This window comes from Bombina bombina, chromosome 1, assembly GCF_027579735.1.
Source record: "Bombina bombina isolate aBomBom1 chromosome 1, aBomBom1.pri, whole genome shotgun sequence".
Taxonomy (NCBI): Eukaryota; Metazoa; Chordata; class Amphibia; order Anura; family Bombinatoridae; genus Bombina; species Bombina bombina.
The window spans coordinates 847,393,371-847,420,944 of NC_069499.1; the positions used below are offsets into that span (position 1 = coordinate 847,393,371).

The 27,574-nt window shown below is 38.2% G+C and overlaps 1 protein-coding gene across 1 annotated transcript in view; it reads right to left on the bottom strand.

Annotated features, from left to right (window-relative positions):
* Positions 1-766: 766 nt before the first annotated feature.
* LOC128661312 (uncharacterized) overlaps positions 767-27,574 on the bottom strand; it is a 178,010-nt gene continuing 151,202 nt past the window's right edge. Inside the window, exons 17-20 of the mRNA XM_053715583.1 lie at positions 26,072-26,179; positions 18,470-18,562; positions 6,935-7,030; positions 767-2,260 (exon numbers count right to left, since the gene is read on the bottom strand). Of these exons, the coding sequence (XP_053571558.1) occupies positions 1,167-2,260; positions 6,935-7,030; positions 18,470-18,562; positions 26,072-26,179 (1,391 nt within the window). The 3' untranslated portion in view covers positions 767-1,166. The remainder of the gene's footprint in view (positions 2,261-6,934; positions 7,031-18,469; positions 18,563-26,071; positions 26,180-27,574) is intronic.

Below are 27,574 nucleotides of genomic sequence, written 5' to 3' on the forward strand. Positions count from 1 at the left end.
CACTCATCAGATGATAAGTCTAGAAGCTCCATGGTTTCTTCCAGTGACTCCAGACATGCTGTAGCAGTTTAATTTGGCATTCACATCCAGAAAAGCTCCATCTGAATGTTTGGAACTCTTCATATGCCTTTATTTATCATTACAATTTGGATGTGATTGTAATGATTTTTGTAATGTTTGTCTGGCTCAGTAAAATTTGGACAAATGGTGTTTATTTCTAGTCCTAATTTAATCAGCAGAGAAAATTAGAAGTTTCTTAAGGGTGTGCCCCAAGCTGCAAATTTTGCTAACAACATTACAGTTTAATTGCATTTAAATAATTTATTTTGGAAGCAGGTTTTTTCAATGTAGTTAATAAAGAAATACAACCCCAACACAGAGCAGGGGTTAGATGCCAAACTACCCAATGCAGTAACTTGATAAGTGTCTAAAATCCATTACCCTCAAACTATCAATCAATTCAAATAGGAATAGATTGCTGCTAGGTCTCTTGGTAGACTCACAAATGAGTTTCACCTTGTTCAGTCATTAATACAAAAGTTTTAATCTCTGTGTATCCCATTAGTGGCGTGCTACTCCTATTTTATGATAGCCTACATTAAACACCATGATATATGAATTCCTTGGTTTTCCTTTAGAAAATTCCCCTATTCTTTACTTTTTAACAGTAAAATTCTGTAGATCTTTTAAGCATTCCACCAATTAACTTTCCAGGAAATTCTACAGGACACAATATTATTTAAGGTTTCCCACTGTATGACTTCAGTTGATGTAAGACGGCATTTATTGGTTATATCTGAACAAATTACAAGGTTACAATATTTTATTAATAGGTTAAATAACTTTGATATAATTTGTCTTCCGAACTTAAATCAACAAAAGCTGTCCATAAAGTAGAATAGACTTTTCAAATCCAGTGTAGTTTCTATTCTGCATGAGTAAAATATTGTAGAAAAAGAACTATTAGAGAATCAATTCAAATAGTTTTGGTAAACCAGATGATTCACTCATACAATATTCTCTTAGTGTTCAATAATTACAATTTTTTTTACAAATATTTGATCTCTCCAATATTAAGTTTATACATAAACAAAAAGTAATGTATTTTTTGCTTTTTGTACAAGCTGGCCAATATAAATAAATGAATAAAGCATTTTTAAGAATTGTCACAAACAAGACTTCTCCGATTTATGGGTTTTGTGATGTGCAACCAAACTAGCGCTGTTAGAAAAACCTTTCCCACATTTCTGGCAAACATATGGATTTTCTCCAATGTGTGTCCTATAGTGCTCATTCAAAGTAAAGCGCCTTGAGAAGCCCTTACCACATTTTTGACAAACATATGGCTTCTCTCCTGTATGGGTTCTATTGTGTGAAATCAAATTTGACATTTGACAGAAGCCTTTATTACATACCTGACAAACAAATGGCTTCACTCCTGTATGGGTTCTGTGGTGTACAACCAAATTTGACCTCCGAGAAAAGCCTTTACCACATTTCTGGCAAACATATACATTCTTTCCTGTATGGATTGTTTGGTGTTCATGCAAATTAGAACTTCTGAAGAAGCCTTTACCACAATGCTGGCAAATAAATGGTCTCTCTCGTGTGTGTGTTCGATGGTGAGCAACCAGACTGGAACTATGTGAGAAGCTTTTCCCACATTTCTGGCAAGCATAAGGCTTCTCTCCTGTATGAGTTCTGTGATGTATTACCAAATCTGATTTTTGAGAGAAGCCTTTTCCACACTGCTGGCAAACATACGGCTTCTCACCAGTGTGAATTCTATTGTGCCTTACCCAACTGGATAAATGAGAGAAGTCTTTTCCACATTGCATGCAAACATGTTTGTTCTTTTTTGAATGTGTACCAGTGTGTTTAACAAGTTGGCAGAGGTATGGTTTGTCTATAGACTTTGAGTCCTGATATGTATCATGCTCTAGGCTGCTAACCTGCACTGCGCAATTTGCTGGATCTTTCATGTTAACAGTCCTAGAAGTAGATGGTGCATTGTAACAGTTGTTGAAAACATACTCATCTAGACAGTAGGAATCTTCCTCACTTTTGAAAGATCTTGAAATAGATGTGAAATTTCTTATCTCACATGATTCTTCAGATGAGTATTTATCAGAGAGATTTTCTTGATGTTGCTGAGTAGCAAAACTGAAATTATCTTCTGTTGTATTTTCAATCAGAGAGAGTGTTGGGTTTGATTCTTCAATAGCAACCCTGTTATTTTCATCTGTTTTAAATGAGTTCTCTGAAACATAGTGAGACAATTTTTTTTTCTATTATATATTTAAGATATATTAACATTTTACTCTGAAAGAAGATATGATTATGTACTCTTACTTGCAAAATTTAAATTTTGCCAGGATTTTTGTAACTATAATCCTAAGGACCCACATACAGGTCAGTTTTTCAGCACAGGTGATATAAATAAACTTTAATAAAAAAAAAAAAGGGTTGTTATATTTCTACAATCGAAGTACAAATAATTACTGCTGTTAATGAGCTGAGGTCTACTACCCACCAGCACTTATAGCTATATTTTTCTGTTCACCAATTGATTGCAATGGGACCTAACCTATCTAGCAACTAATAATTGTGACTTCTACATACTATAAAATGTTCCTTATTTATCATATAGGGAAAACTATGTATCCCCAGTTGAACAGTTGGAAACTGCAATAATCTATTAGTCCTATGGTAATAAATAAGTGTAACATGAAGAACCAGAGTCAGCACTATACTCCAGAATTCTCTAGAGAGCTGACAGTTTAAATTAATATCTCCCTTGAATTTCAATATAATGAAAATTTGTCACAATAGTCAGTTACTATGTTATGTGCTGAAAGCTTGCAGCAGATAATCTTATGTAAAAACACCTTTAGTGGTGTGCCTTACGACTTATTTTTTAAGCCCATATTCAGCTCTTTAAGCAGTTAGATCTTAAAAAGGCGTGTACTACTTTCTTAGTTATGTTATATATACTATGGGGAAGACTTACATTAGTTATCTAAAAGTGACATCAAACCCAAAAATGTTCATTCATGATTCTGATAGAACATAAAATTTTAAACAACTTTTCAATTTACTTCTGTTATCAAATTTTCTTTGTTTTCTTGTTATCCTTTGTTGAAAAGCCGGGATGTAAGCTCATGAGTGTGCCTCTGTTTACAGTATTATATGACAGCAGTTTTGCAGCAATGTTATACATTAGCAGGAGCACTAGATGGCAGCACTATTTCCTGTCATGTAGTGCTTCAGGCATGTGCACACTACCTACCTAGGTATCCATTCAACAAAGAATAACAGGAGAACGAAGCAAATTTGATAATAGAAGTAAATTGAAAACTTTTTTAAAATTGTATTCTGTATCTGAATATTGAAATAAATATTTTGGGTTTAATGTCCCTTTAAAGGAATAGTCTAAATATTCTGCAGCATTGTAAACAAAGGTATAATATACAAGGTAACATTTATAAGGAAACAACTGGGTAGAGGGCCCTGTCAAGAGTTACACTGTTGTAAATCCGCTCTCATAAAGGTGATCTACAAGGGGATAACAAAGGAACTGACGTTGGAAAATGTTAGCGTACATTGTCTGCCTTCCTGAACAGTAGAGTCTTTAAAGAGTGCTTGAAACTTTCAAAATTAGAGGAGAGTCTTGTAGAGTGAGGCAGAGAGTTCCACAAAATAAGGGTGGGTATTTTACATTGATCCTCCCAGTTAGACCTATACAGGCCCATTTATCAAGCTCCGTACGGAGCTTGAAGGGCCGTGTTTCTGGCGAGTCTTCAGACTCGCCAGAAACACAACTTATGAAGCAGCGGTCTAAAGACCGCTGCTCCATAACCCTGTCCGCCTGCTCTGAGCTGGCGGACAGGGAGGTGATTGACAGCAGGGGGTAGCGTTGCACCAGCAGCTCTTGTGAGCTGCTGTTGCAATGTTAAATGCGGAGAGCGTATTGCTTTCCGCATTTCGCGAGGTCTTGCAGACCTGATCCGCACTGTCGGATCAGGTCTGCAAGACCTTTGATAAATTGGGGCCTTAAGCTCCATGCTCCCTTTAGTTATATTTAATATTTCCCTTGTAGTCCCAACTTTTGTTGGATGCATGTAAAACTTGGTGACAACAGTTTATTTCTTAACCCCTTGAGTGATAACGACGGCTCAGAGCCGTCGCTAGCACTCACCTACCTTAAAAGCAATCTAGGGGCTCCCATAGACTCCCACCCCGGCGATCGGGCCTGTATAGTGACAGGCATCGCCGGGGCTTCCCGTTACGTGCGGTGACGTCACGCGCAATGACGTGATGACCGCGTAATTTTATTTAAAAACTACAATGGACAAGATAGGGAAAGGGGGCATGCTGCTTAGAAGCCTGTATCTCAGGCCCCGGGGGTGAAATCAATTTTTCTAAAAATAGTAAAAAAAAAAAAAAAAACAATTAAATTCAGCTTAGCACTCAAAGGGTTAATATATACTAGTTAAAATATACTGTATTGGTTCTACAGTGGCCCTAATTCTCATAAACAGTCTAGGTTTTATACTTTCCTCTTAGCTTTCATTAGAAAGGCTGCTTTATTGTTTACTGAAGGAGGATATAAGCCACTCCATAGTATTTGTATTCATGTATATTCTTATTTCTACCTTTTGTTTCCCTCTTTAGTTGTAAAATGAAAAGTGGGGCCCAAGTGTGTGTCCTCTATTATTTATAGAGGGAATGACTAGCGTGTAATAGTGTAATAACAATAATACATTCTAAACAGTCCCTTTTTTATATCATTTATGGCATCAGCAACTTCATAAATGTAAACTGTTCTGAAATATATTACATGTCATGAATTACATAGTTGTTGACCTCACACAGTGAATGACATTAAAAAAAAACAAAAAAAAAGCTTAAAGAAACAGATACAGGTTTATTGTTGGTATGATTATATTTCTAATAAAAAAATAGTATTTTTTGGGTAAGGAACATTTTCATTAAGTTTAAAGTTTTTAATTGCAAAATAAAATATGTTCAACTGAAATATATTAAATTTTTATTAATTATCAAATTCTTATAAAATTTGTGTAGAAGTATGAAAATATAAATTATGTCATTCTATTAGTATGGTTGAATACATTTTTTGAATACATTTTTTGTTATAGATATGAAATCTTATTTAATTAAGTTGACAATGGTAAATATATCTAAGTGCATTACTTATTGTATAATATATTTAAAAAACAGCTATACATATTTTCTATTAAATAATACTATTATAACACAATTTTATTTTTGTCTGACTAAAGAAATCTCAATGATATTGCTTAAATGTAATTGTCTGTTGTATTAAGTGAATTAATTGATGTATGATGTCAAGAAAAGGCTAACACAAGTCATTAGGACTCATACAGCTCGCAGTAAGGCAGCAGAAAGACATCTGCAGATATCCAGCAGAAAAGTCCAGCAATCAGCTGGTACCCAGGCAGTAGTAGTCTACAACAGCACAGGCAAAAGTGGCTAAAAGAATACACATACAGAAGTAACCATAAAGAACAAAGGCAACAGTTGTCAGCAGAATTCACAGGAAGCAATGATGACCAGTGGGAACACTAACAGTAATAGGCAACAAGAACACAGGAAGTACAGACTTTCAGGATACAGTGGTCAACACATGCAATAATAGTCACCATGATAAAGAAAATAATAAGCAACAAAAATACTTGCATTAATGGCCATCAGGAGTCTCAGAGCAGGAATGACCAGGGGCAGAACATAGAAGCAAGAAGATTGGCCAATCATCAGATATACAAAGTACTGTTCCTGTTTTTACATTACCACAAGCAAGGCAGGTCATGAAAACTAATACTACAGAACCTGCCATGATGCTGTGATACCTGTATACTAGTTTTATTACAATATAGGGTTCATGACAATATACTGTGTATGTATATATATATATATATATATATATATTTTTATTTATTGAGGAGTTGAAGACATACAAGAAAATGTTGGTGAAAACACTAATCAAACACAAAAACATATCAAGAAAATAAAAAACAAAAAAAACAACATCTCATTAATATTACAAAAACAGGCAAAACATATACTAGATCTTGTCATGATATTGACCAAACATAAAGCTTCACCTCAATTCCTCTTTTTTCTTTCTTTTTCTCTTTCTCCCCTACTCTTTCTTATCATATTGTTTATTTTAGTAATACTCAGAAATCACACGGCACACATAACAAAAAAAAAAAAAAAAAGAAATAAAATGTTCCTTCTCTCTTCTCTTTCCCCCTTTGAGGCATTTAATCACATTGTTGTGGCCCATAAGTGAAGAAAAAAAAAAGATTTTAAACATTGTTAAACATGATTATCAATATTCAAATGTGTTGGGAAAGCTATAGAGGAGGAGCGAGTTCCTGTTGGACATTACCACGAGCCAGGCAGGGCATGAAAACTAATACTATAGTACCTGCTGTGATACCTGTATAATAATTTTATGACAATATGGGGTTGATGACAATATAACCAGCAACATGTTTTACAAAATATAAAAAGTACCATGAAGTTTAATAAAATGTCAAGAAAGCATTATAGCTCAAACAACTGTGTTTACTGCTGATGGTAAATAAAATATCTTTGTATAATATGAACTCAGAAGATTTTTAACAAAATTGATGTATCCAATTTTAACATTAATGGAACAGAACATAAGGGACTTACTGTTGGATGAAGCAGGTTATGGGATCCACCAATTATTTGATGTTACAAAAACTACAAAAAAAAAATAAACTCTAACATTATTTAGACGAACTAACAATGATTTCGCCTCAACCTCCAGACTACCAATAGCCTATTGCAATACTATAAATATCAATTGTATATAAACATATTTCAATCAGATAAGCATGCTGTTCTGTGTATCACTCACCTGTACAGGAGTCTGAATGAGATTCCACCTGATAAACATCCACTTCATCTTGCATATCTTTAATAGACATTGTGACCTGATTTTCATCATGGTGATCTGGTCATTATAACAGATAATTACATAAATTTGAGTGTAGTATGGATTATATACAGCAATAATGAAAAGTTAGAGAGTTAAAAAGTTACAAAATATGGTAAGTTTCAGATCTATACAAGACATAGATAAGCCACACACTGCCCTCAAGAGACATCTGTCTTACCTTTAAAGTTCTCATTTTGCAAGGCCTCTAAAATTCCCGTTTATGACTAGAGGTAACTCAAGGCACTATTGCTAGTTGCTAAACACAGTATGGAGTCCCTAAAAAAACATAATTTATGTAAGAACTTACCTGATAAATTCATTTCTTTCATATTAGCAAGAGTCCATGAGCTAGTGACGTATGGGATATACATTCCTACCAGGAGGGGCAAAGTTTCCCAAACCTCAAAATGCCTATAAATACACCCCTCACCACACCCACAATTCAGTTTAACGAATAGCCAAGAAGTGGGGTGATAAGAAAGGAGCGAAAGCATCAAAAATAAGGAATTGGAATAATTGTGCTTTATACAAAAAAATCATAACCACCATAAAAAGGGTGGGCCTCATGGACTCTTGCTAATATGAAAGAAATGAATTTATCAGGTAAGTTCTTACATAAATTATGTTTTCTTTCATGTAATTAGCAAGAGTCCATGAGCTAGTGACGTTTGGGATAGCAGATACCCAAGATGTGGAACTTCCACGCAAGAGTCACTAGAGAGGGAGGGATAAAATAAAGACAGCCAATTCCGCTGAAAAAATAATCCACAACCCAAATCAAAAAGTTTCAATCTTATAATGAAAAAAACTGAAATTATAAGCAGACAAATCAAACTGAAACAGCTGCCTGAAGTACTTTTCTACCAAAAACTGCTTCAGAAGAAGAAAAAACATCAAAATGGTAGAATGTAGTAAAAGTATGCAAAGAAGACCAAGTTGCTGCGAATCTGATCAACAGAAGCTTCATTCTTAAAATCCCAGGAAGTAGAAACTGACCTAGTAGAATGAGCCGTAATCCTTTGAGGCGGGGACTTACCCGACTCCACATAAGCAAGATGAATCAAAGACTTTAACCAAGACACCAAAGAAATGGCAGAAGCCTTCTGACCTTTCCTGGAACCAGAAAAGATAACAAATAGACTAGAAGTCTTTCTAAAATCTTTAGTAGCTTCAACATAATATTTCAAAGCTCTTACTACATCCAAAGAATGTAAAGATCTTTCCTGAGAATTCTTAGGATTAGGACACAAGGAAGGGACAACAATTTCTCTACTAATGTTGTTAGAATTCACAACCTTAGGTAAAAATTGAAATGAAGTCCGCAACACTGCCTTATCCTGATGAAAAATCAGAAAAAGAGATTCACAAGAAAGAGCAGATAACTCAGAAACTCTTCTAGCAGAAGAGATGGCCAAAAGGAACAATACTTTCCAAGAAAGTAATTTAATGTCCAGAAAATGCATAGGCTCAAATGGAGGAGCCTGTAAAGCTTTGAAAACCAAATTAAGACTCCAAGGAGGAGAGATTGACTTAATGACAGGTTTGATACGAACCAAAGCCTGTACAAAAGAATGAATATCAGGAAGATTAGCAATTTTTCTGTGAAAAAGAATTAGAAAGAGCAGAGATTTGTCCTTTCAAAGAACTTGCAGACAAAACCTTATCCAAACCATCCTGAAGAAATTGTAAGATTCTAGAAATTCTAAAAGAATGCCAAGAGAATTTATGAGAAGAACACCAAGAAATTTAAGTCTTCCAACTCAATAATAAATCTTTCTAGAGACAGATTTACGAGCCTGTAACATAGTATTAATCACTGAGTCAGAGAAACCTCTATGACTAAGAATCAAGCGTTCAATCTCCATACCTTCAAATTTAATGATTTGAGATCCTGATGGAAAAATGGGCCTTGAGATAGAAGGTCTGGTCTTAACGGAAGTGTCCAAGGTTGGCAACTGGCCATCCGAATGAGATTCGCATACCAAAATCTGTGAGGCCATGCTAGAGCCACCAGCAGTACAAACGAACGCTCCATTAGAATTTTGCAAATCACTTTTGGAAGAAGAACTAGAGGCGGAAAGATATAGGCAGGATGATAATTCCAAGGAATCGACAACGCATCCACTGCTTCCGCCTGAGGATCCCTGGATCTGGATAGATACCTGGGAAGTTTCTTGTTTAGATGAGAGGCCATCAGATCTATTTCTGGAAGACCCCAGATTTGAACAATCTGAAGAATACCTCTGGGTGAAGAGACCATTCCCCCGGATGTAACGTCTGGCGACTGAGATAATCCGCTTCCCAATTGTCTACACCTGGGATGTGAACCGCAGAAATTAGAAAAGAGCTGGATTCCGCCCATACAAGTATCAGAGATACACTTCTTTCATAGCTTGAGGACTGTGAGTCCCACCTTGATGATTGACATACGCCACGGTTGTGACATTGTCTGTCTGAAAACAAATAAACGATTCTCTCTTCAAAAGAGGCCAGAACTGAAGAGCTCTGAAAATCGCACGGAGTTCCAAAATGCTGATTGGTAATCTCGCCTCCTGAGATTCCCAAACCCCCTGCGCTGTCAGAGATCCCCATACAGCTCCCCAACCTGAAAGACTCGCATCTGTTGAGATCACAGTCCAGGTTAGACGAACAAGAGAGGCCCCTTGAATTAAACGATGGTAATTCAACCACCAAGTTAGAGAAGATCGAACATTGGCATTTAAGGATATTAATTGTGATATCTTTGTATAATCCCTGCACCACTGGTTCAGCATACAAAGCTGGAGAGGTCTCATGTGAAAACGAGCAAAAGGGATCACGTTCGATGCAGCAGTCATGAGACCTAGAATTTCCATGCATAATGCTACTGAAGGGAACAATTGAGACTGAAGGTTTCGACAAGCTGAAACCAATTTCAGACGTCTCTTTTTTGTTAGAGATAAAGTCATGGATACTGAATCTATTTGGAAACCCAAAAAGGTTACCCTTGTCTGAGGAATCAAGGAACTCTTTGGTAAATTGATCCTACAACCATGTTTTTGAAGAAACAACACAAGTTGATTCGTATGAGATTCTGCAGAATGTAAAGACTGAGCAAGTACCAAGATATCGTCCAAATAAGGAAATACCGCAATACCCTGTTCTCTGATTACAGAGAGAAGGGCACCGAGAACCTTCGAAAAGATCCTTGGAGCTGTTGCTAGGCCAAACGGAAGAGCAACAAACTGGTAATGCTTGTCTAGAAAAGAGAATCTCAGGAACTGATAGTGATCTGGATGAATCGGAATATGAAGATATGCATCCTGTAAGTCTATTGTAGACATATAATGCCCTTGCTGAACAAAAGGCAGAATAGTCCTTATAGTCACCATTTTGAATGTTGGTATCCTTACATAACTATTCAATATTTTTAGATCCAGAACTGGTCTGAAGGAATTCTCCTTCTTTGGTACAATGAATAGATTAGAGTAAAACCCCAGACCCCGTTCCAGAACTGGAACTGGCATAATTACCCCAGCCAACTCTAGGTCTGCAACACATTTCAGAAAAGCCTGAACCTTCACTGGATTTACTGGAATGCGTGAGAGAAAAAATCTCTTCACAGGCGGCCTTACCTTGAAACCTATTCTGTACCCTTGTGAAACAATGTTCTGAATCCAAAGATTGTGAATCGAATTGATCCAAACATCTTCGAAAAATCGTAACCTGCCCCCTACCAGCTGTGCTGGAATGAGGGCCGCACATTCATGCGGATTTGGGAGCTGGTTTTGACTTTCTAAAAGGCTTGGATTTATTCCAGGCTGGAGAAGATTTCCAAACGAAAACCGTTCCTTTAGAGGAACCTGAGGCAAAAAGGCTCCCTTCCCCCCAGTAACAGTTGAAATTATTGAATCCAACTGAGAACCAAACAATTTATTACCTTGGAAAGAGAGAGAGCAAGGTTGACTTAGAAGTCATATATGCATTCCAAGTTTTAAGCCATAAAGCTCTTCTAGCTAAAATAGCTAAAGACATATACCTGACATCAATTCTAATGATATAAAAAATGGCATCACAAACAAAGTTATTAGCATGTTGAAGAAGTTTAACAATGCTATAAACATTATGGTCTGATACTTGTTGCGCTAAAGCCTCCAACCAGAAAGTTGAAGCTGCAGCAACATCAGCCAAAGAAATAGCAGGTCTAAAAAGATTCATTTTATTAACTTATTAGTGTGCAACTCTTTTCTTGTGTCTTTTTGTCCTCTAAAAAGATTACCTGAACATAAATAAGCTCTCCTTAGAAAGGATTCAAGCTTCCTATCTAAAGGATCCTTAAATTAAGTACTATCTGCCGTAGGAATAGTAGTACGTTTAGCAAGAGTAGAGATAGCCCCATCAACTTTGGGGATTTTGTCCCAAAACTCTAATCTATCAGATGGCACAGGGTACAATTTCTTAAACCTTGGAGAAGGAGTAAATGAACTACCCAGACTATTCCATTTCCAAGAAATCACTTCTGAAATAGCATCAGGAACTGGAAAAACTTCTGGAATAACCACATGAGGTTTATAAACCGAATTCAAACGTTTAGCAGATTTAGTATCAAGAGGACTAGACTCCTCTATATCTAATGCAATCAACAATTCTTTAAGTAAAGAACGAATAAACTCCATTTTAAACAAATCTGAAGATTTATCAGTATCAATATCTGAGGCAGAATCTTCTGAACCAGATAAATCCTCATCAGAAACAGATAAGTCAGAATGATGGCGGTCACTTAAAAATTCATCCGAAATGTGAGAAGTTTTAAAAGACCTTTTACGTTTACTGGAAGGAGGAATAACAGACAGAGCCTTCCTAATAGAATTAGAAACACATTCTTTTACATTAACAGGGACATCCTGAACATTAGATGTTGAAGGAACAACAACAGGTAAAGGATTATTACTAATGGAGACACAATCTGCATTGGAAAGTTTATCATGGCAACTAACACAAACTACAGCCGGAGGAACAGTTACCACAAGTTTACAACAAATGCACTTAACTTTGGTAGAACCAGCATCAGGCAGCGTCTTTCCAGTAGTAGATTCTGATCCAGGGTCAGGATGAGACATCTTGCAATATGTAATAGAAAAAAACAACATATAAAGCAAAATTATCAAATTCCTTAAATGACAGTTTCAGGAATGGGAAAAAATGCAAAATAACAAGCTTCTAGGAACCAGAAGCAATGAAAAAGTGAGACTTAAATAATGTGAGAAAAAAGTGGAACAAAAAAGACGCCCACATTTTTGGCGCCAAGTATGACGTCCACATTATTGGCGCCAAGTACAACGCCCAAATTTTTTGGCGCCAAGTATGACGCCACATCCTCTGACGCCGAAAACGACGCCCACATTTTCTGGCGCAATAAAACGTCTGAATACACAAGCGTCAAAAAAATGACGTTAACTGAAAACAACTTCCGGCGTCAACTACGGCGCCGGAAATGACAAAATTTTTGCGCCAAAAAAGTTCACGCCAAGAATGACGCAATAAAATGAAGCATTTTCTGCCCCTGCGAGCCTAACAGCCCGCAGGGAAAAATAGTCAATTGAAAATTTTCAAGGTAAGAAAAAATATTTATTCATATGCATTATCCCAAATAATGAAACTGACAGTCTGAATAAAGGAATACTGATTATCCTGAATCATGGCAAATATAAGTTTAAAGACATATATTTAGAACTTTACATATAAAGTGCCCAACCATAGCTTAGAGTGTCACAAAAAATAAGACTTACTTACCCCAGGACACTCATCTACATATAGTAGATAGCCAAACCAGTACTGAAACGAGAATCAGTAGAGGTAATGGTATATAAGAGTATATCTTCGATCTGAAAAGGGAGGTAGGAGAAGAAATCTCTACGACCAATAACAGAGAACCTATGAAATAGATCCCCTAGAGGAAGACCATTGTATTCAAATTGGCAATACTCTCTTCACATCCCTCTGACATTCACTGCACTCTGAGAGGAAAACCGGGCTTCAACCTGCTGCGAAGCGCATATCAACGTAGAATCTAGCACAAACTTACTTCACCACCTCCATGGGAGGCAAAGTTTGTAAAACTGAATTGTGGGTGTGGTGAGGGGTGTATTTATAGGCATTTTGAGGTTTGGAAAACCTCCTGGTAGGAATGTATATCCCATACGTCACTAGCTCATGGACTCTTGCTAATTACATGAAAGAAATGTGGATAACTTTTAATATGGGTCAATCATTTAAAAAAGAGGTGGTATGTCTGGGAAGATCCTACTTAAAGGGACACTGAACCAAAAAAAATAATAATTGTGATTCAGAGCATGCAACTTTAAGCAACTTTCTAATTTACTCCTATTATCACTTTTTCTTCGTTCTCTTGCTATCTTTATTTGAAAAAGAAAACATCTAAGCCAAGGAGCCAGGCAATTTTTGGTTCAATACGCTGGACAGCACTTGTTTATCCTTGGGTAAATTTATCCACCAATCAGCAAGTACAACCCAGGTTGTTCACCAAAAATGGGCTGGCAGCTAAACTTACATTCTTGCTTTTCAAATAAAGATACCAAGAGAATGAAAAAAGTTGATAATAGGAGTATATTTATATTATTTAAATGTTATTTAGAAACTATAACAAAGATGTACCTTAAGAGAAGGGGTTAACAAAATAAGGAAACCTGTATAAAAAGATGCTAACTTGAAAAATTAGCATACAGCTGGTGAGCAAGGGCTAGGAGAGCCCAAAACTCGTACAGCTTGCTACAAGTGTTGTTTTTACTTGTTTGTATTTTCACCATGCATCCTATGATTTTAATTGTTTGAATTGAAAGTTTTATCTATACCGGCTTGATTTTTGAGTGCGGAGTATTTTGATATAGATATATATACACATATACATACATACACACACACACATATACACACACAGACACACAGTATAAATATATATACATACAATAAAGGTAGAGACGAGTGCACTCTCAAACAGGATACACTTGCCAGGGCACTGAGTAAAATTTCAACTATGTGTAGAAGGAAACAGCATTCACTGGGCTTGACTTCAAAAAGTGTTCTTTATTCCAGTGACATTTTGGGGCTTGCAACCCTTCATCAGACCTACAAATACAAGTGAAAATCCAACTTAAATACCATATAGGCCCCTCCCCCTAGTGAAAAAACGCCAAAGCAGTTGTCATAGAAACCCTAAGGTTTACAAATAATTACAAAACAAGTGGAAAAAAAAAAAACTTACCTATCATCAATGTTATTTTAGAATATTTTTTGATTGTATAGGTATGTTTTTTCACTTGTTTTGTAATTATGTGTAACCCTTAGGGTTGCTATGACAACTGCTTTGGCAGGTTTTTCACTAGGGGGAGGGGCCTATATGGTATTTAATTTGGATTTTAACTTGTATTTGTTGGTCTAATGAAGGGTGTGTATATGTATGTATGTGTGTATATATATATATATATATATATATATATATATATATATATATATATATGTATATGTGTGTGTTGGGGTTGCCACCCGTCCCTTAAAATACGGAATCGTTCCGTATTTGAGACTAAAACAGCGTGTCCCGTTTTGAATCAATACGGGACAGGGTTTGCCCTGTATTTTCTACTATCCGGAGTTGTTCCTCACTACTTATCCAGCATCAGGTGTAACAATCTTCTCAGTTCATTCAAATATTTACAGAAGTTGCAGTTCTTACATTGACATATAGATGTCAGCAAACCTCAGATAATACTTTTTTGGTTTTCTATCCAGTCTAACTCAGTCTCGTTAGTATTTGCAGTCCCAGAATGGCCGCTCCTTCTATCTTGCAGGTTGATACTCTATGGTACACCAGGTTGTACGTACCACTTTTCTGTACTATGGGGGGACTGGCTTGAGTTGCAGAATTTTGAGAACATGGCGCTAGCTCTGCCTGAAGGAGTTCCAGCATATGCAGGTGAGAGTAATGATGTAATGCAAATGTTTGCATGACTTCATCTATCAACAGTGCAGTCTTTATGTGCAAATAGGAAAGAGGCAGCATGATAAGGTTAAAATGTGTATTAATTACATAAAGAGACAGCCACAGCATGCTAAGAGGAACAATCTGGATATGCTAGGAGGAGAGACACACTCTGAATTATATGTTTATCGACAGTCAGGAAGTTTTGATGGTGGGAGAGACAGTCTTAGTGTGTTGACAGTCTGGGTGTGTTTACAGCTAGGAGAAGAGACAGTTTGGATTTGCTGATTGACAGGAGGAGAGACAGACAGGTTTGATGTACTGATTGTCAGCAGGAGAGAGAGTCTGGATGTGCTGATAGCCAAGAGGAGAGACAGTTTGTATGTGTTGATAATAAGAGAGACTGGATGTGCTTATAACCAGAAGGAGAGACAGTTTCTGTTTCTTGATAGTAAGAGAGACTGGATCACTGGATGTGCTGATTGACAGGAGTAGAGACAGTTTGTATGTGTTGATATTAAGAGAGACTGAATGTGCTGATTGACAGGAAGAGAGACTGTTTGTGTGTGTTGAGAGTAAGAGAGACAGTTTATGTGTGTTGAGAGTAAGAGAGACTGAATGTGCTGATTGACAGGAAGAGAGACTGTTTGTGTGTGTTGAGAGTAAGAGAGATTGAATGTGCTGATTGACAGGAAGAGAGACTGTTTGTGTGTGTTGAGAGTAAGAGAGACTGAATGTGCTGATTGACAGGAAGAGAGACAGTTTGTGTGTTGAGAGTAAGAGAGACTGAATGTGCTGATTGACAGGAAGAGAGACAGTTTGTGTTTGTTGGGAGTAAGAGAGACTGCATGTGCTTATTGACAGGAGAAGAGACAATGCCTTGGATAAGCATAAAGCTATCATAGTAACTACAAAGTTTATACTTTTAGGAAATATTGGGCAGACTTTTGGGCTTATGGTTCTTATCTGCCGTCAAATGCTATGTTTCTATCTGGATTTTCTGATAGCCAGGAGGAGAGACAGTCTGGATGTGTTGATAGTAAGAGAGACTGGATGTGCTGATTGACAGGAGGAGAGACAGTCTGGGTGTGTTGATAACGAGAACGAGAGAGTCTGTATGTGCTGACAAATAGAAGGAGAGACAGTCTGGGTGTGTTGATAGTAAGAAAGACTGAATGTGCTTATTGACAGGATGAGAGGACAGTCTGAACGTGCTTATTGACAGGATGAGAGGACAGTCTGAATGTGCTTATTGACATGAGGAGGGGTGTGGCCCCCGCTGTGGCAGGCGTCCCTTATTTTTCAGTATTGAAGGTGGCAACCCTAGTGTGTGTGTGTGTGTATTATTATTAAATTATATATTTACATAACAGGCATTATTATAATAATACTATATTATACTGTGTCTTTAATTACAAATAATGAACACAACAAGCAACATTAATCACACTTTAATTTATATGCAAATATTTAAACAATATGTATTGTACATAATGCATCATTTAAATATTTATGTTTTGGGCCTTAGCTTATACAGTTACTTTTAGTTTATAGCAGATTAGGGGTCAATAATTAAATAATATATATTGTCATGGTCAATGCATATTGTTTAATTTATTGTAGATATCTTTAAATGGATTTAATCTTTGCTTAATTTTATTTTAAACATAAACATATACTTTTAAATATATTTTTATGTTTGAAATAATAGCAAGCAGTTATTAAATTTATTTTAAGATATCTCCAATACTTTAAATAATTTAAAACATTTTACATGCCAATGCATATTTCATCACAGAGATTCGCTAAAATGCCGGCGGCACTGGCAAAACCTCCTTAGCCTATCCGGGCTCCTGGAACTCTGTGCCCGTCCAGAATTGAGCCCCAGACTGCTGGTGGCAGCTGACAGTCTGAGGACCGGCAAAACCTCCTTGGGCTATCCAGGCTCCTGAAATTCAGTGTTGGACATGAATTAAGCCACAGACTGCTGGCCAAGGAGGTTCTGCCGAGTCTTCCGTCACCGTTGGTATGGGGCTCAATTTCGGTCCGGCACCGAGTTCCAGAAGCCCGGATAGGCCAAACAGGTTTTGCCAACGCCGCCGGCCTTTTAGAACATCTTTGTGACACATTATTTAAACATTGATGATGACTTTAGCGACATAGCTATATAGTTATAATAAGGTTTATTACTTATAGTATAGTTTATTATAATAATTTTTTGACAGTAGGTAGTTAGATGGGCGTTACTTCAGTGTAGGCGGTATAAGGGACTTAGCTGGGTGTTCGGGGGGTGTAGGCAGTCAGGGGGAGTTAGCTGGGTGGAGCAGGTGGAGAGTAGGTTAGCTGTGACATAGGTGTAGGTGGGAGGTAGTGAGGCGGAGCAGGGGGAGTCTAGCTTAGGTGTGACGTAGAAATAGGCGTTCAGGGGGAGTTAGTGAGGCCTGATAGTGGGAGTAGCCTGCACTTTGTTTTGGACACAATCGACACAAGATCAATATGTTCAAAGCAGAGAAGTGCAGGTTTGCGAGGGTGGTAGCTGGCAATGTTTTTCTCCCCAGCTATCAGCTGCCGAGACAACAATCGCCTTGGCTAGTTAGTGTAGGTGTAAATAAACTTAGTACCCCACAGCAATATTTGATGCATGCCTACACAGAAACTAATTTTAGTCTCAGTGAGCGCACTGTTTGCGCCATGTAAGTACACTTTGAATATAGTGTGCCGCCCCCCGTGCAGTAAAATACAGACAAGCTGCGATGTTGTCAATGATGTCACACTCCCATTGACTTCTATAAGAACGACACCGCCGTTCGCCAGCATTTCTCGGACATGCCCCTTTCCGGCAGAATGTTTTGAACATCGGGGCCTCAGTGTTAGCATAGTTTTACATATATTTCTTCCCCACTCCAGAATTACTATAAATGTGTCATAATCTATATTTTGGGATCAAAAGTGTCTCTTTAGGCTGGTGCATCTCACCACTACTACAGGAAAGCTACACAGCTACTCGTACTTGCCACAGCAGTAACAGTCAAGATACACAGCATACATGTTCCTGTCATAACAACCACAGAAACATTGCATGCAGATATTTAAAGGGACACTCAAGTCAAAATTAAACTTTCATGATTCAGATAGAGCATGCAATTTTAAACAACTTTCTAATTTACTTCTATTAACACATTTTTATATATACACTTTTTGAGTCACCAGCTTCTACTGATTATGTGCAAGAATTTACAGAAAATATGTATATGCATTTGTTATTGGCTGATGGAGTGGAAATAGGCATGACTGAAATTTGTCATAAAAAAAAAAATCTACTACTCATTTGAAGACTAAGTGCTATCGCATTGTTTTTTTTATCATGCATGTGTTGATTATGCAGATCTGTATTTACTGGTCCTTTAACACATGCATCTGTTTAAAAAATCTAAATTAATTACAATGTGTGCAGCTCCACACACACATTATTCAGTCACCTGTGCTGATATGGTCACAGATTTCCTTTTCTAAAACCTCATCAAGACTCACTACACACACTTCATCTGTTTGATCAGCAACTTTCATGTCACCTGTGAAAATATTTAAAAAGGGACAGTTAAGTAATTTTTTTCTATCTAAAAGATCTGAATACTTGAGTTTTAAAAAAAATAATAATTTATGCTTACCTGATAAATTTATTTCTCTTGTGGTGTATCCAGTCCACGGGTTCATCCATTACTTGTGGGATATTCTCCTTCCCAACAGGAAGATGCAAGAGGACACCCACAGCAGAGCTGTCTATATAGCTCCTCCCCTAACCCTCACCTCCAGTCATTCGACCGAAGACAAGTAAGAAAAAGGAGAAACTATAGGGTGCAGTGGTAACTGTAGTTTTAAAAATAAAAACACCTGCCTTAAAGTGACAGGGCGGGCCGTGGACTGGATACACCACAAGAGAAAGAAATTTATCAGGTAAGCATAAATTTTGTTTTCTCTTGTAAGGTGTATCCAGTCCACAGGTTCATCCATTACTTGTGGGATACCAATACCAAAGCTTTAGGACACGGATGAAGGGAGGGACAAGGCAGGAACTTAAACGGAAGGCACCACTGCCTGTAAGACCTTTCTCCCAAAAATAGCCTCCGAAGAAGCAAAAGTATCAAATTTGTAAAATTTAGAAAAAGTATGAAGCGAAGACCAAGTCGCCGCCTTACAAATCTGTTCAACAGAGGCCTCATTTTTAAAAGCCCATGTGGAAGCTACTGCTCTAGTGGAATGAGCTGTAATTCTTTCAGGAGGCTGCTGGCCAGCAGTCTCATAAGCTAAACGGATTATGCTTCTTAGCCAAAAAGAAAGAGAAGTTGCCGAAGCCTTTTGGCCTCTCCTCTTTCCATAGTAGACAACAACAATGCAGATGTTTGACGAAACTCTTTAGTAGCTTGTAAATAGAACTTTAAAGCACGAACCACGTCAAGATTGTGTAACAGACGTTCCTTCTTTGAAGAAGGATTAGGACACAGTGACGGAACAACAATCTCCTGATTGATATTCTTATTAGAAACCACCTTAGGAAGAAACCCAGGTTTGGTACGCAAAACTACCTTATCTGCATGGAAGACCAGATAAGGGGAATCACACTGTAAGGCCGATAATTATGAAACTCTTCGAGCCGAAGAGATAGCTACTAAGAACAAAACTTTCCAAGATAAAAGCTTGATATCTATGGAATGCAAAGGTTCAAATGGAACCCCTTGATGGCGGAGCAACAGGTTTAAACACAGGCTTGATTCTAACTAAAGCCTGACAAAACGCCTGAATGTCTGGAACATCTGCCAGAAGCTTGTGCAAAAGAATAGACAGAGCAGAAATCTGTCCCTTTAAGGAACTAGCTGATAATCCCTTTTCCAATCCTTCTTGGAGAAAAGACAATATCCTAGGAATCCTGACCTTACTCCATGAGTAACCCTTGGATTCACACCAATGAAGATAGTTACCCCATATCTTATGATAGATTTTCCTGGTGACAGGCTTACGAGCCTGAATCAAGGTATCAATGACCTACTCGGAGAAACCACGTTTTGATAAAAGAGCATCTATCAGCGCTGCCTTGGGATCCCTTGACCTGGACCCGTAACGAGGAAGTTTGGCGTTCTGACGAGACGCCATCAAACCCAGTTCTGGTTTGCCCCATAGTTGAATCAGCTGGGCAAATACCTCCGGATGGAGCTCCCACTCCCCCGGATGAAAAGTCTGCCGACTTAGAAAGTCCGCCTCCCAGTTCTCTACTCCTGGGATATGGATAGCTGAGAGATGGCAAGAGTGAACCTCTGCCCAAAGAATTATCTTGGAAACCTCCATCATTGCCAGGGGACTCCTTGTTCCCCCCTGATGGTTGATATAGGCTACAGTCGTGATATTGTCCGACTGAAATCTGATGAACCTGGTCGTAGCTAGTTGAGGCCAAGCCTGGAGAGCATTGAATATCGCTCTTAGTTCCAGAATGTTTATCGGAAGGAGGGCTTCCTCCTGAGTCCACAAACCCTGAGCCTTCAGAGAGTTCCAGACTGCACCCCAGCCCAGAAGGCTGGCATCTGTCGTCACTATAGTCCACTCTGGCCTGCGGAAACTCATTCCCCTGGATAGATGGACCCGAGATAACCACCAGAGAAGAGAATCCCTTGTCTCTTGATCCAGATTTAACTGAGGAGACAAATCTGTGTAGTTGCCATCACACGGATTGAGCATGCAGAGTTGCAGTGGTCTGAGGTGAAGGCGGGCAAAAATGTCCATTGCCGCTACCATTAGGCCAATCATTTCCATACACTGAGCCACTGACGGCCGAGAAGTGCAATGAATAACACGGCAATTTCCCTCTTGCTTTGCATTAGAGGAAGCTGAGCCACTCTTGAAGTTTCGAAAGGAACGAAAATTATTCTGTTTGGTCCTTAATTTATTGGACCTATCTTGAGGAAGGACGTGACCTTTTCCTCCAGTAATATCAGAAATGATCTCCTTCAGTCCAGGCCCGAATAGGGTCTGCCGTTTGAAGGGGATGTTGAGAAGCTTAGACTTTGAAGTAACGTCTGCTGACCAGGACTTAAGCCATAGCGCCCTATGCGCCAGAATGGCAAAACCTGAATTCTTAGCCATTAGCTTGGTTAAATGGAAAACGGCGTCAGAAATAAAGGAATTAGCTAACTTAAGAGCTTTAATCCTGTCTAAAATATCATCCAACGGGGTCTCCACCTGTAGAGCCTCCTCAAGAGACTCGAACCAGTGACTGGGGCAATGCATGCAAGAGGCTGGAGAATAAAACCTTGCTGTATAAAGATTTTCTTAAGGAGACCCTCCAATTTTTTATCCATAGGATCTAGGAAAGCACAACTGTCCTCGACGGGGATAGTTGTACGCTTAGCTAGGGTAGAAACTGCTCCCTCCACCTTAGGGACCGTCTGCCACGAGTTCCGTATTGCGGCATCTATGGGAAACATCGTTTTAAAAGCAGGAGGGGGAGAGAACGGCACACCTGGTCTATCCCATTCCTTAGGAATAATTTCCAAAAACCTCTTAGGGACTGGAAAAACATCAGTGTAAACAGGCACTGCAAAGTATTTGCCCATTTTACACAATTTTTCTGGGACTACAATGGGGTCACAGTCATCCAGAGTCGCTAAAACCTCCCTGAGCAACAAGCGGAGGTGTTCAAGTTTAAATTTAAACACTGTCATTTCAGAGTCAGACTGAAGTAACGCCTTCCCTGAATCTGAAATGTCACCCACAGATAGAAGCTCTCCTCCTTCAGCTTCTGAATATTGTGAGGGTATATCGGACACAGGTATTAAAGCGTGAGAAAGCTCTGTATTTGTTCAAGCCCCAGAGCGGTCTCGCTTTCCTTGTAACCCTGGCAGCTTGGACAATACCTCTGTGAGGGTATTAGTCATAACTGCCGCCATGTCCTGTAAGGTAAAAGAATTAGACGCGCTAGATGTACTTTGCGTCACTTGAGTGGGAGTTATGGGTTCTGACACATGGGGAGAGCTAGATGGCATAATCTCCCTCTTTTCAGCCAGAGACTCCTCTGGAGATAAATCTTTAAGTGCCATAATATGGTCTTTATAGTTTATAGAAATATCAGTACATTTGGTACACATTCTAAGAGGGGGTTCCACAATGGCTTCTAAACATATTGAGCAAGGATTTTCCTCAATGTCAGACATGTTTAACAGACTAGTAATGAGACAAGCAAGCTTGGAAAACACTTTAATAAGTGTAAAACAGCAATTAAACAAAAACGTTACTGTGCCTTTAAGAGAAAAAAATAGCACTTAAACTGCAAAACAGTGATAAAATGTAGTAAATTCTTCGAAATTTTTACAGTGCGTGTAAAGGACTAAAGCAACATTGCACCCACTTGCAAATGGATGATTAACCCCTTTGTCCCCAAACCGGATTTAAAAAACGTTAACCACCGGTAAAAAACAGTTAAACGCCTTGCCACAGCTCTGCTGAGGTTCCTACCTGCCCTCAAATACGATTTAGGGAAGAAATAAACCCTCTATAATGGTCCTCAGATGCCAGAGGACTCCTCTAGGGAAGCTGGATGTCTCAGTCTGAATTAAAACTGCGCATCTAGAGCGCAAAAATAGGCCCCTCCCACCATGTACTGGATGTCAGAGGGGCCTTAAGAAAATACTCCTAGGAGTATCTGACTAGCCATGAGGAAACTAGGCCCCAAATAAAGACTTATCTCCCTCAGAGAAAAAAGGTCCTATTTATGTATACAGGGAGTGCAGAATTATTAGGCAAGTTGTATTTTTGAGGATTAATTTTATTATTGAACAACAACCATGTTCTCAATGAACCAAAAAAACTCATTAATATCAAAGCTGAATATTTTTGGAAGTAGTTTTAAGTTTGTTTTTAGTTTTAGCTATTTTAGGGGGATATCTGTGTGTGCAGGTGACTATTACTGTGCATAATTATTAGGCAACTTAACAAAAAACAAATATATACCCATTTCAATTATTTATTTTTACCAGTGAAACCAATATAACATCTCAACATTCACAAATATACATTTCTGACACTCAAAAGCCTGCCATCCATGGATTCGGTCAGTGTTTTGATCTGTTCACCATCAACATTGCGTGCAGCAGCAACCACAGCCTCCCAGACACTGTTCAGAGAGGTGTACTGTTTTCCCTCCTTGTAAATCTCACATTTGATGATGGACCACAGGTTCTCAATGGGGTTCAGATCAGGTGAACAAGGAGGCCATGTCATTAGATTTTCTTCTTTTATACCCTTTCTTGCCAGCCACGCTGTGGAGTACTTGGACGTGTGTAATGGAGCATTGTCCTGCATGAAAATCATGTTTTTCTTGAAGGATGCAGACTTCTTCCTGTACCACTGCTTGAAGAAGGTGTCTTCCAGAAACTGGCAGTAGGACTGAGTTGAGCTTGACTCCATCCTCAACCCGAAAAGGCCCCACAAGCTCATCTTTGATGATACCAGCCCAAACCAGTACTCCACCTCCCCCTTGCTGGCGTCTGAGTCGGACTGGAGCTCTCTGCCCTTTACCAATCCAGCCACGGGCCCATCCATCTGGCCCATCAAGACTCACTCTCATTTCATCAGTCCATAAAACCTTAGAAAAATCAGTCTTGAGATATTTCTTGGCCCAGTCTTGACGTTTCAGCTTGTGTGTCTTGTTCAGTGGTGGTCGTCTTTCAGCCTTTCTTACCTTGGCCATGTCTCTGAGTATTGCACACCTTGTGCTTTTGGGCACTCCAGTGATGTTGCAGCTCTGAAATATGGCCAAACTGGTGGCAAGTGGCATCTTGGCAGCTGCACGCTTGACTTTTCTCAGTTCATGGGCAGTTATTTTGCGCCTTGGTTTTTCCACATGCTTCTTGCGACCCTGTTGACTATTTTGAATGAAACGCTTGATTGTTCGATGATCACGCTTCAGAAGCTTTGCAATTTTAAGAGTGCTGCATCCCTCTGCAAGATATCTCACTATTTTTGACTTTTCTGAGCCTGTCAAGTCCTTCTTTTGACCCATTTTGCCAAAGGAAAGGAAGTTGCCTAATAATTATGCACACCTGATATAGGGTGTTGATGTCATTAGACCACACCCCTTCTCATTACAGAGATGCACATCACCTAATATGCTTAATTGGTAGTAGGCTTTCGAGCCTATACAGCTTGGAGTAAGACAACATGCATAAAGAGGATGATGTGGTCAAAATACTCATTTGCCTAATAATTCTGCACTCCCTGTACATGCAAACGTTTTGTCACTAAGTAATATGAGTATTAACATAAGTATTACCCTGTTTTGTAAGCATGATCCCAGTCACTGTTAAATCACTGCATCAGGCTTACCTCCAATACACAAGGCTCTGTCAGCATTTTCTAGAACTTATTTCATCTCTCTAGAAATAAATATACTGAACATACCTCAAAGCAGGTAATCTGCAGACTGTTCCCCCATACTCTTCAGTTATGTGTGAGAACAGCAATGGACCTTAGTTACAAACCGCTAAGATCATCAACCTCCAGGCAGAATTCTTCATCTAATTTCTGCCTGAGAGTAAAACAGTACAACGCCGGTACCGTTTAAAAATAACAAACTCTTGATTGAAGGTAAAACTACACTAAGTCACCACATATCTCTTGATGCTTCCTATCTTGTCGAGAGTTGCAAGAGAATGACTGGAGGTGGAGGTTAGGGGAGGAGCTATATAGACGGCTCTGCTGTGGGTGTCCTCTTGCAACTTCCTGTTGGGAAGGAGAATATCCCACAAGTAATGGATGAACCCGTGGACTGGATACACCTTACAAGAGAAAACATCTATTCTAGTGAATAACCTAATCCTAAACCTGCACATACAGATCCCTTTCCAACAATAGAGGTGTAGGAGCTAGTGAGCCCTCTATTACACAACTCCAGTACAGTATAAGAATTAATTTCATACTTAAAGGGGTGTAAAACATCTATTAACTACAAGACCTTTCTCAAGGGAAAGTAAAAGTTTTCAGAACAGTTTCACAACTTGTTTGCTGCTATTGTTTTTCAAATAGCTTAACTCCTCCCACCACTTGTCTCAGTTGGGGGAGATAGTTGTTAATGTGCAGCAATTTCTAAGCTTTTACATCAGGCGCTAAATATAAGAAGCCAAAGCAGAGGAGATAAGCCAAAAAGGAGGAAATAGGAAAAAGCCTCAAGAGGGGGAGTATCCCCGAGAAAAAAAACCAAAATGACCATTTATTTTCACACTTTTTTTTTTTGCTCATATAGATTTTACATATAAAAATAAAACGGCTTTTTATAACCTTCTAGCTTCTCAGTTCCCTTGCTATAGAATTACACAAGGCCAGACTAGAAATGTAACATTGGGAATAAATAAATATGTATATTTTTAATATCTCAGAACCCATAAGCCAAAATGATGACTGCACATACGTTCTAATAAAAAATTCAAGAGTTAAATTGGGTCAGGTAACGCAGGGGCTTGTATCCTCATTTACAGCACAATAACCTCTTTAATAACACTTGCTCTTAAATCAAATCACTTTATTCTGTTTTGTCAACTTATTCCCTTCTGCCTCTTCTCTGTTTTAATTTTTTTATTATCCCAGTCTGTACCTCAAGTTACTTTATTTATATAGCTATGGATAGCAAATAAACAGACACAAAATATGATGACGAAAACATGATTCAGATAGACCATGCAATTTTAAACAACTTTCCAAGTGACTCATATTATGTAAATTGTTTCCTTCTCTATGTAATCCTTTGTTGAAAAGCATAACTAGGTAAGCTCAAGAGCAGCAATGTACTAATGAGAGCTAGCTGCTGATTGGTAGCTGCACGGTAGCTGTGCCTCTTGTCATTGGCTCACCCAATGTGTTCAGCTAGCTCCCAGTTGTGCATACTAAGAGAATGAAGAAAATATAAAAATAGTATACAATTTTAAACAACTTTCTAATTTACTTCTATGTTTGGATAATGAAAGATGTTGGGTTTTATGCCCCTTAATTTGTTTTTTACGAAGTTTGTGTATTAAATATTTATGAAGCCAAATATCACTCACCTGAGCAGAGATCTACAAGGGTCTTGGCTTGTGGACCTTTCTTTACAAGTCTCTCATCATCTTCATCTTCACTAAGTAACTCCGTATCTAGATTATCATCATGGTGATCTGTGAATTTCAATAGAGAATTAAAGAGAGTTTGTGTGTTTACTTAAACACCTTTCGTAGTTGGTTACTTTAAATGGTCATAGAACCTTGTGCAGTTAAAAGCCTTTTCTTGGCTTCTAGGTAAATTGAAAAAACTACATCAAGCTGCAATTGTTTTTCAATGGCCAAACTCCCCCACCACTTGCCTTATCTGGAGGAGCCAATCCAGGCTTCTTACTGGAGTAGACAAAGCTTACCATTTGTAATGATTTGCATCTTACATTCTCTATTGAGGACAATTAAAGGGACAGAAAACCCCAACAATTTCTTTTGTGATACAGCTAGAACATACAATTTGAATTAACTTTCCAATTTACTTCTATACTCAAATTTGCTTCATTGCTCTTGTTATCTTTTGTTGAAGGAACATTGTTCAGCAGCTACCTAAACACAGTAAGCCAATCACAAGAGACGAATGTATGCAGGCACCAATGAGCAGCTAGCTTCCACTAGTGTAGGATATGTGCGTATTCTTTTCAACAAGGGATAACAAGAGAACAAAGCACATTTGAAAATAGAAGTGAATTTAAAAGTGTCTTAAGATTACATGCTCTGAGTCATGCAAGTTTAATTTTGACTTCTCTATCCCTTTAAGATAAGATAGCAGGGTTAGGCTGGAAATGTCTGCAGTGTGCACTTCCAGTTGTCAGAATTGGAAAACCAACAATTTGGAAACCAGGAAAGTTATTTTGCATGTTTTACTTCATGAAATTAAAAATGTTTAGGCCAGATTACAAGTGCAGCTCAAACATTTGCGCCCGAGCGATAAAGGTGTTTATTGCTGGTGTTTGCGCTCATCGGGCTTACCGCTGGTATAAGTGAAAGTAACTGCGACTGCATGAGTGCAATCTCGATTTATGCTAAAATGATTACCGTGACTTCAGAGCTCTGGTTTACTGTTTCATGAAACATAAAAGTAGCACAAAACACATCAAAAATACATTACAAAGTACTCGCTCATAATAACACTATCAAATAAAAATGATTTAAAAAAATATTGCACACAAAAGTTAGGGCTCAAAGATATGAGATTTCAGATGGAAAAAAAAAGGCAGGCAAAGATCTTTAAAGGGACACTGAACCGAATGTTTTTCTTTTGTGATTCAGATAGAGCATGCAATTTTAAGGAACTTTCTAATTTACTCCTATTATCAAATTTTCTTCATTCTCTTGGCATCTTTATTTGAAAAGCAATAATGTAAGTTTAGATGCCGTGCACATTTTTGGTGAACAACCTGGGTTGTTCTTACTGACTGGTGGATAAATTCACCCACCAATAAACAAGTGCCGTCCAGAGCTTAGATCCCTTCTTTTTCAAATAAAGATAGCAAGAGAATGAAGAAAAATTGAAAATAG